The following is a 10,032-nucleotide window of genomic DNA, read 5'->3' on the forward strand; positions in this document are numbered from 1 at the left end:
TCCTCAACGAGGAGAAGGCGGTTATTAGGCCCATGCACGATAGCAACAAATGAGGCAAAGTCTAGTTCCTCAACACATGCACGACAAACCATATCTCCAGATTGGTTGACGCGTTTGCCAAGATGGACAGCTAGATCTTCGGAAGGTATGGTTTACGGACGGATTGCTCATCGAGATTCACAGCCGCGGGGCTGTCGTATTGGCTATCGACAGGGCAGAAACCGGGTGTTCATGGATGCCTTCTTCATCCTGGTTCTACAGATCAATGTTGTCAGCCTCAACCAGCTAGACCATGCGCCTTCACCTCAACCACTTCCGCGTCAAGGTAACACATGCACCAAATCACCTGTCCAAGATTTCATTTCACCCTGGTCGTCCATTGTGCATCATCGTGCGTCATTTCACTAGCACGCTAGTGAGCTCTGTGAGGTGAGCGGAGTCAATAGGTTGTTGTGGCGTATACTATGGTGCTGAGCTTAGTTGCATCGATCCACCCTGTTTGTAGCAAACGATTTACCATATTGGGATTTATGACTTACCGAAAGGGTGACTGTCATGGTTGATGTAACCGCACCTAGCCCACGGGTAGTCTCAGCAGCCTAGCCCTAGCGACTGCGACCTGTCGTTGATGCCTCTAACCGTGAGAAAATTGCAATGTTCCTGGTGCCATCCCCTAGATGCCATGTATTAGCCATAAGGGCAATGCAACATACCGCTTTATGTAAAATTATATTTCAACCTTTGGTGTTTAAGTTATGTACCATAAATGTAGATGTGTGACCACAATTGGCTTTGTGCAAGAAATCTTCTGGTGCGTGTGCGCTTTCTTTGTTTTAGAAATTATGCCTGTCCAAACCCTAATGAGCTGATAAAACACACCACCAATACAAAACGATGTGTTCTCTCATGACATAGTTATATAGATATAGATTCCAAAGCCAACATTAATTTGGAGGTACACCACAACAACAATCAGGTCAAGATCGGCACACTATAGTTACCTACTAGGAAACCATTCTTCCTCGTTCGAGGTTCATAGACCAACATTTTTGTATTAAAGAAATGCACAGGAAAGTGAAACAACGATACTCCAACGATCAACTTGTCGCCATGTGCTCTGCTTGTAGCTTTAACTTATGGAGCAGCCTCGGTATCCCCCATCTGCACATCTGCAACTGAATCATTGTGGGTGCCATCAGGCATGACAAGTAAGGAGGCAGCCAGATTGTCGGATGGTCCTCCTTGATATGGCGGGCTCGGAACCACGGTGACCTCATCAGGGTTCATATCCATCCTCTTGTGCGGCTTTTGAGCTTTCTTCTCAGCTAGACTATGATCAATAACAATATCAATCTTAACATCAGAAGATGGTCGACGGCATACCTTCCTCAGTGGAACAATCTCCTGTCACGTGAAAATGAATGAAAAATGAAGGCACAACTTTTCCAAAAAATATACTTATTCATACTAAACAACATAGAAATAAACTTAACCCATCACTCTGCTTGCCGTTTTATTTCACTACATAGTAAGATAATTAGCATAGAACAAAGAAACATAGTATTCTGCACTATTATTCTTCCCCGTCAATCTTCCTTGAACATCCAGATTTACAGTGTATCGTTGCCAAAGAAATTTCAGATTGGAGATGAAATCACAAGGAAATTCCAAAGTAAGTTTGGTTTCCTTCAAAAACTAGGATGGGTTCTGAAGTTCTGATAGGTCGACAAAGGACCATGAGGAGCTACTCATCTACTGATGTCCAGGCATGCTATGAAGTAGAAAACCATACCCGAGTACATGTAAATCATAGGGGTGGAAGTCCTGATTTGGTAGCTCAGGTAGTAGTTGTCACCAAATTCTTTCTCGAATCAAGGATAAAGTCCAAAATCTAATTTTATGTGCAGGCAAACAACCCTAGCCCCAATTATGAGATCCAAACATGGGGTAACACTGTAACCAGAGTAAATGCATGCACACTCAACAGTGTTAGAAAGAAGGAGAGTTACCTCAGAGTGATCGTGATCATAACGAACAAGAAAACTGCAGCGGCAACCCCTTATATCATGTGTGCGCCTTTCAACTTCAAGGACATGAGCATCAAAATAGAGGGCCTGCTCTTTTCCTTCCTGTTCAGTTCAGCACAGAAATGTTTATTCCTGTGAGAAATCAACTCGAATAAATGGTAATACTACATTACAAGACAACTAACTCACATGAAAATAGATTGGCCCTTTGTTCAGCTTTCCTTCACAATGTTTTTTTACCAGACTTCCCTTCAGAATGTTACTTACACGCAGTAACCAAAACTCATTACTTAGATGCTCTGCTGTTCGTGCGCAACTAGCAACATTAGTATTTATTAGGCAGCGTTATCTGATGAAACTTGGTATATCCAATTTATAAACGAAAAAGGAAAAAAAAGAAGCTTTTCAGAGCTCACTTTAATAATGAAGTAATAATAATATTCATTGAATAAATTCACATGCTATTTGAGATTAAGAATTAATACTAAAACTCAAAATTATGACATTATTAATAAAATGTGGCGATTTTACAGTCATTTGGCCATTCACACCTCGACTAATAAATTGTCAAATCAGTGCTGCTGGTTTGACTAACTGGCATCACAGTAAAATTCTATTATATGAAATATGATTGCCAAGATATGGAAAGCCACAGGAAACATATGTTGTACTCCTTAATAAAATGTCCTATTTACTGCAGCTACGACGCTGTATATAGCATATAAAATGCATGCAGCAGTGGAACTTACAATTCTTAATGATTAAAAAGGCATTTAATAATTATTGGTAAGCATAATTGTTTGACTCGCAGAATGGAATTACTACTTTTAAAGTCTACACAAACAAAGAATATATCCATTGAATTACAGAACCATGAGTGTCAGCACAGTCGAAATATATAATCAATTATATCTCTTAAAAAGGATCAAATAAAAGACTTGGCGCAGTAAGCAGTATTTCTGTTTGTCATGTGCACCGCAGTTAAAAAAGAAACTTCCGAAGACTAAGAACTTTAAGCAGGCCAGTGAGACTGGACCGACATACCCATCACTCTATCAGAGGCCAACAATTGACAGAAAGAAAATAACGGTGGAATTGTAAGTTAATGAGCATAATTTTCAAGTGCATAACACAAGCAAAATTGTAGAAGCTTCCTGGAACTAGATACATATTTCTGTGGCTAAAATAAACTGGCTTAGTAATTCCAAAGGATAATTAAAGCTTCATGAAGACATGAATTATCAGTTGTGCCATGCAAACTTGCTAAGTCAGGTTAAGAGAAGTCGTTTAAGATGACTACCTGATAACAAAGAATAAGATCCCCAGGAAGCACACCAACACATTCTGTGGCTATACATGGGACAGAACGCAGTCTCACAGATTTACAAACATTAATCCATTCTTCCTCCTCAGCCCCAAATCCAGAAAACCAAACTTGTACTTCCTGAATAGAAAAAACAAGTAATTGTAAGTGCAGTTTGCATAATGCGCAGGTAGCGACCCACTATGGAGAGTGACTAAACACTCCCGGACATGAGCATTACACAATTGTCGAAAAATGAGCGAGCCTAGTTATCGCCCTCAATTGCAAAAAGAAGCGCAGACCACCCTAAACTGGTTTTCACAGTAATCTTTGCCAAATTGGCAGCGATATCAACAAATCTGCTTTTTATTCCTCTACGTACATCTCTTGTCAACCCATACTCAAGTAGAATCACAAGGCCCACAGCCACTTGCACAACAACAATCACATGTTCCCCGTAGGACTCGATGGGTTTGAGCAACACTGCACCAACCCTTGGGTGCCCGCCAAACATATTTGCCCTCCATAGTTGCTACATACACTAAAGATTACACATAAAACAATACTACTATTCCTGCTGTAATTCGCCATTAATATCTGGAAGAAAGAATTGCTAGGATTATGGCAAATCATCAAACTGACATGAAAACAGCCAATGTCGTCTGATTCGATTCAGTACTTTAGTACCATCTTGTAAAAGTGTAGAGAAGGATGGACTTATAGTTGCCCAACACACAGGACTTCTATAACATGTTCTGTAATATAAGATGTTATTAGACCAAGTTATGAGTACATTTGTTGTAATAACATGTTCTATTATTGGATGGAGGGAGTACATAATACATGTGTTGACAATGATTGAATACCAATACGGTTCCTGCTATAAGAAGTGCTAGGGCACCCGATGCCATCCAACTACAGATTGACGAGAATCGTCTCTAGCTTTAGTGCTAGCAAAGTGCTTGACTAAAGAATGGCAGAAGTGAATTTAGTAACATGAATCATATTTAATAAGAAGTTGCCTTTTTCATAAATTTGGTGCTAGGAAATGAAATTACCTGGTCTCCCGTTTCAGAAAGCCTGCAGGACTGAATGGCAGCAACATCGTACCTGTAACAACAAAGATTGGTCATGCATTAAAACAGAAAGGTTTCAAGCAATTAACCCACACCCACCACACACACATGATGAAAGTTAAATGACATACACAAAAACAGACCACATGTGACATCGATCGGCAGAAAAGAAGAAAGAAAGCAGGAAATATGTATATCTGCTGCATACCATGCACCATTTCTTGGTGACTTTGCTTCAAGCTGGACCAGGCCACCATCGGAAGAAGTATTTCCTGATTGGTAACGACAGTATGAATAATCCATAGTCCACATGATACATGGTATGTGTTTGGTCGGTTACAAAACATAAATCTTGTAAACAACCAACAATAAAATTCTCAATAAAAGTAACGGACGGGCGGATGAAGAGCGCAGCACCTGCGTTGGAAGGGCAAGAGGACTGAACCCAGTAGGAAGCTGGGTGCTGTGCCTCAGCTCCCGTGGGCAGCATCTTCCCTCGTGCTGGCGGCCGCTCACCCCTCCTCTTCTGCGTGTACCTCCGGTTCTGGAACCAGGTGTGCACCTGCGCGTGCCGACCCACACGAACCCACATATATAGATCGGAATTAGAAAATATGGCCGGATGTTGAGCAACTGTAAGGGAAATTGTACTACGTACCTGCTTGTACTGGACGGGGACCTTGCCGTTGCCGGAGCGGTGGGAGGAGGTGTTGAATTCGTCGGTCAGGGCCTGGATGACGGGACGCTGCGGCATGGCGTTGAGGTCACGGAGGACCTCCTCCATCTTGGCGACCTCCCTGTGCGTGAACCGGAACACGAGCCTCGGCGGTAGCCCCGTCATCCTAACCTCTCCGGCCCCTGGCTGCTGCGCCTGCGTACGGCGTACCCCGGTGAGATGAGGACAGCCGCTGTGCCGCCGGAATAGAAGAAGAGAGATGGAGATGAGAGGACCGGAGGGAGGAGGGAGGATCCTGTGCTGTGTGTGCCTTTCGATCTGTCGGCCTTTGCTTCCTTCTTCAGATCCCGTTTGGTACTCCTCCTGTGTTTGCCTCTCGATCTATGCTCACGCGGCCGACACCCCACCCCCCTTTTGGTGCTCCTCACACGCAATCGTGACCAACGTGGACGGCAGGCCCACCTTTTGGATGTACTACTGCCTACTGGTGTAGTTGCGCATGTTTTATTTAGGACAAATATTGGCAAAGACAAAGACAAGAAACACTGCTCTGACCCCGAGACTCGGACGCTCTCCCACTCTGGTTGGATCCACCCCCGCCGCTCAAGTGGCGATGGCCGTTTGGCAAGTCGTCCCGGCACCCTGTACCTCGATCACCCTTCCACTTTTTCTTCCTTGGGAACGGGGACCGCAAGATCGAGGAGGGCCGCCATTTCCGGCTGGGAGAGAGGATCATGGCCGGCTACGCGATCGTGCTCGTGGATTGCATTGTGCGCGTCACCCACCGCAAGCTCCTGCCTCTTGGCACCCTCACACCAGTCGCGGGATCGTGAGGATCTGGTTTCCAGGTTCAAAGCTTTGGCCGCTGTGATGCGGATGAGGTGCAGGCTGCTGAGGACAGTGCCGCTGTGCACGCCGCAAACATGATCCTCTCCGGCGACGAGCATGCTGACGATGATCGCCCCTCGTCTACGGTGCAGCCGATAAACTAGTGCAGGAATTCTGAGAGGACGTTGGCCTCCCTTCTGTGGCTTCGGGTTTTTAGGAACGACGGAGTTAAAGTTTACTATGATGGATTGTCTTCAGGACGCGCGTTATCGCCGGAGGGTCTCAACTCCGGGCCGTTGCCTGGCAACTTGCGGGAGACGCATTGTGTCCCCGGAAGGGCAGCCTCCCGCGGCGAAAGGTCAAAATCACCAAGTTGCCAATAGTGGTGCCAGACACCATGCCGGATGTGGAGCTGCCGGCAGTTTCAGCGTTGCCTACGAGTCAAAATCACCAAGTTGCCAATAGTGCAGATAGCCGTATTGGTGGATCACAAATTTAAGTCCAGGACCTTTCTTCATGAATATCGCACCCGTCCATTTTGTCAAGCCGATGTGAGCCATTTACCAGGTGACTTGCGTTGCCGGCGCTCCTACCCTAAAAAACATCTTACTCGGCCACCTCTGTCTTGGTTGTACGGGGTGGTGTTTCGTTCTCCTACCTCCGCCGTAGCTTGGTATTCCTCCGTGTTGTGTGTGCCTCTCGATCTGTCGGCCTTTGCTTCCTTTTTGATATCCAAACTCACGCGGGTCGACACCCACCCCCCTTTTGGTGCTCCTCACATGCAATCGTGACCAACATGGACGGTAGGGCCACCTTTTGGATGTAGGTGTATTTGCGCATGTTTTAGGACAAATATTGCCAAAGACAAAGACAAGACTCTGGTTGGATCCACTCACGCCGCTCTAGTGGTGAACTGGTGATGGCAGTTTGGCATGGCGTCTGGCACCGTGTACCTCGATCACCCTTCCACTTTTTCTTCCTTCGGAATGACCACTGCAAGATCGAGGAGGGCCGCCATTTGCGGCAAGGAGACAGGACCATGGACGGCGACACAATGCTGGTCGTGGATTGCATTGTGCGTGTTGTCCACCGCATGCTCATGTCTCCTGGTGCCATCACACCAGCCATGGGAACACCAGGATCTGGTTCCAAGTTCAAAGCATTGGCTGCCTATGATGGTGATAAGGTGCATTCTGTTCAGGACAGTGCCGCTGTGCATGCCGTAAACGTGGTCCTCTCCAGCGACGAGCAAGCAGAGGATGATGGCCCTCGACTATGGTGCAGCCGAGAAAGATGAAGACTAAGGAGGAACTAGTGCAAGAATACTGAGAGGATGTTGGCCTCCCTTGGGTGGCTTCGGATTTTTAGGAACGGCGGAGTTCATCATCACCGATGTCATCTTCTAGTAAGGTAAGCTGAGGTTCGGTTTACTATGACAGATTGTCTTTAGGACACACGTTATCGCTGGAGGTGGTCGAGGCCGGGTAACTTGCGGGGGACGTAGTGCGGGCCTGTCCCTGGAAGGGCCCCCTTCCGCAGCGAAGGGTCACGCTGCCAGTCGCTCCTGCGGTCTTCATGCCGGACATGGTGCCGCCAGGAGTTTCGGCGTTGCATATGAGTCAAAATCACGAAGTTGCCATTTAAGTTTTGGACCATTGTGCATGAACATCACACCCATTCATTTTTTCGAGCCAATGTGAGCCATTTACCAAGTGACTTGCCTTGGTGATGCTCCTACCCTAACGCACTTCTTCCTCGGCCGCCTCTGTCTTGATTGTACGTCTCGGTGCTTCTTTCTCCTGCCTCCGCCATGGCTAATTCCTCCACAACCTAGCTAGGAGGCCATCCAATGACGACTGCATCCTTCCCCGGCTTCGGTCCGAGTGAAGGGCTGATAGTCTTTGATGTCCCCATGTGCCAAGCTCCCTGTGCATCTGAGCTGCAGGATGCGAGGCAATTCGGCTTCCCATGGGGGTCTAGGGCACCTCGCCTCTACTCCATCGTCTGCACTACCATTCACCTCCTGGGCTCTACCGAAGTGGTTCAAAAAAAGAAGTGACACCTTAAAGGTGAGAAAACTCTGGCTGCGGGGAACGCCGCCGCAACGATGGTGGGCGTCGTTCCCATCATACCTCATGGTACGTTCGTTGGTCTGCATGTGGTTCCTTCTTCATGCATTCTTGTTGGCTTCGTCGTTTGTCCAAACCCAGTAGGCTACTTCACATATACCTCCTCCTCTAGATCTCCATTGAGAAATGCAGACAGTCCATATTTTGCGGTCTGGAATGGACAGTCTAGTCCAAACTTGAGGATTTCCAACCATCTCCAGATTTTCCAATAGCAATGTATTATTTTGGCCGTAGAATTCATATACGACCTCGGAATGAGATGATCCAAAAATTAAAGTTGTTCATTTCAATAAAACTAAGACGTTTTATGTAGATTTTTTTTCCATTTGAAGTCATATTAATTGTGTTTTCTTGTCTGCCATAATCTCGTGTCAACACATGCATATCTGAAATGGTCATTTCGTATTTAGGATCCATTTTTGACTATCCTCTTATTTATTTTATTTCTTCACAGTGAGGGGCCATCCAATGCCATATATTTTACTTCATCTTGCTATAGGTTGAAGCCACACTTAGGATCATGCCACTTTTGAGCGTCAACACCCCCGTCATCGCTGATGCATGATGATGGCTAGCTTGCCTCAGCTGTTTGTGATGATCATACCTGTGCAGACCTTGATCCCCTTTCCACCCTTGCAGATATTGTTGACTATGATTTCGTAGGTATATTTTATGATATGCTGCCAGTGTCGATACTATCATATCGTTTGTCAACAGACGGTACCGGTGGATGAGTAGAATTACCTCGCAAGGGAACTAATTAAAGCCTCTCCATGAGGTCGTTCGAATCATGGAAGCTGAACAACTAGCCACATTTTACACAGTCGAGGTGCAACAGGGTATCAAATTCATCAAAGCCTTTTCATGATTGATGTATGCTTCACAAGGCTTTGGGCACTTTATAATGCCATGAAGACCACATGTCTGAACTGTAACATCATCATCATACTTGATCCTCAACACATGCAGGATAGCAACAAAGCAAGGAAATCATGATGGAGTACCTTTGGAATGGCACTGGCACGCTTGCATATATGGAGAAGGCAACATACTTGTGCCGTACCATCTCATGTAAGTAATTTTCTCCTTCATGCTTGCACATATACCAAACTTCATGGGTTGATATTATATTGTTTTGTTCACTTGTTTGCGCAGCAACATCCACTTGGTCTTTACAACACTAGTGCAGGAATCCTTATAGGATTTTACTACAACCAGCGTGCAGGCAAAGCCAGCCGCTGTGGCTAAATTGCCGAAGTACCAGTCGCGTGTAGAAAGAAAGGGGGCGCTACTACTGCGTCAAGACTAGAGGCGTGCGGTAAAATCACACACCTCTACTATGGTACACAAAGGGAGCCTTCACGGCCTGAACTGCCAGCAATGTGTAGATAGAGGGAGAGCGCCGCTAGTGCCCTAAAATTTAGCAGTGTGCGGGCTGCATCAAATGCCAATAACGATACTTGCATACCACATTTGCAGGCCCACCTTTGTGGCTTCAAACAACTTCCAACGCGTACATATTAGCATCATGTGCACATGTTGCGTGCTGCAGACATGTTCTAAATTAAAAGACATGGTAATAACTCTTTCAAAAGTCAAAACTATAATTAAAAGACTTGGTGTGTTTGAAATTTTCACTTACTTTTGTTAAAAACACCTAAAATGTACATTAAATGTTTTGGAACACAATGCCCAAATTTTGTTCGAAATCCTGATATGCTAAAAGTATACTAGCAGCATTCCATGCGGTCTCGATGCTGCTAATAAACAATGATTTAAATATTTTAAAATTCAAAACAAAAATTCAACGAGCTTGTGTATTTGATTATTTATGTACCTTTTGTCAAAAATACCTAAAAGTACATTAAGGAAAAATGGAACACAAGAACCCAAAATGTCTCTCTCAAACATGACACTTCCCCCCTTCAAAACTACATATCTCCCCCTGGACTAGTGCAACTCCACCACCCACTGCACCCAAACCTTGTAGCTT

At 45.3% G+C, this 10,032-nt stretch overlaps 1 protein-coding gene across 2 annotated transcripts; it reads right to left on the reverse strand.

The window, feature by feature from the left end:
* Nucleotides 1–897: 897 nt before the first annotated feature.
* On the reverse strand, nucleotides 898–5,448 carry LOC119314843 (protein SAWADEE HOMEODOMAIN HOMOLOG 2-like). 2 transcript variants are annotated; one of them, XM_037589532.1, is made up of 8 exons: nucleotides 5,358–5,448; nucleotides 5,065–5,277; nucleotides 4,824–4,968; nucleotides 4,615–4,678; nucleotides 4,389–4,440; nucleotides 3,328–3,471; nucleotides 2,010–2,129; nucleotides 898–1,404 (listed from the first exon to the last, which is right to left on the reverse strand). In XM_037589532.1, the coding sequence occupies exons 2-8, from the start codon at nucleotides 5,245–5,247 to the stop codon at nucleotides 1,135–1,137; spliced, it is 978 nt and encodes a 325-aa protein (XP_037445429.1). In that variant the 5' UTR covers nucleotides 5,248–5,277; nucleotides 5,358–5,448; the 3' UTR covers nucleotides 898–1,134. The 2 variants fall into 2 exon arrangements, with proteins under 2 accessions (XP_037445429.1, XP_037445428.1); XM_037589531.1 differs by having other exon boundaries at nucleotides 5,065–5,440.
* Between the last annotated feature and the right edge of the window lie 4,584 nt (nucleotides 5,449–10,032).

This window comes from Triticum dicoccoides, chromosome 6A, assembly GCF_002162155.2.
Source record: "Triticum dicoccoides isolate Atlit2015 ecotype Zavitan chromosome 6A, WEW_v2.0, whole genome shotgun sequence".
NCBI classification, from domain to species: Eukaryota; Viridiplantae; Streptophyta; class Magnoliopsida; order Poales; family Poaceae; genus Triticum; species Triticum dicoccoides.

What these genes read in the sequence shown, in the direction of transcription:
- LOC119314843 (XM_037589532.1), bottom strand. Translation starts at nt 5,247, where the DNA reads ATGACGGGGCTACCGCCGAGGCTCGTGTTCCGGTTCACGCACAGGGAG. An exon ending in TCCCCGTCCAGTACAAGCAG is followed by an intron (nt 4,969 to 5,064) that starts GTACGTAGTACA and finishes CGGCACGCGCAG; the next exon opens with GTGCACACCTGGTTCCAGAA. An exon ending in CTCTTGCCCTTCCAACGCAG is followed by an intron (nt 4,679 to 4,823) that starts GTGCTGCGCTCT and finishes GTTACCAATCAG; the next exon opens with GAAATACTTCTTCCGATGGT.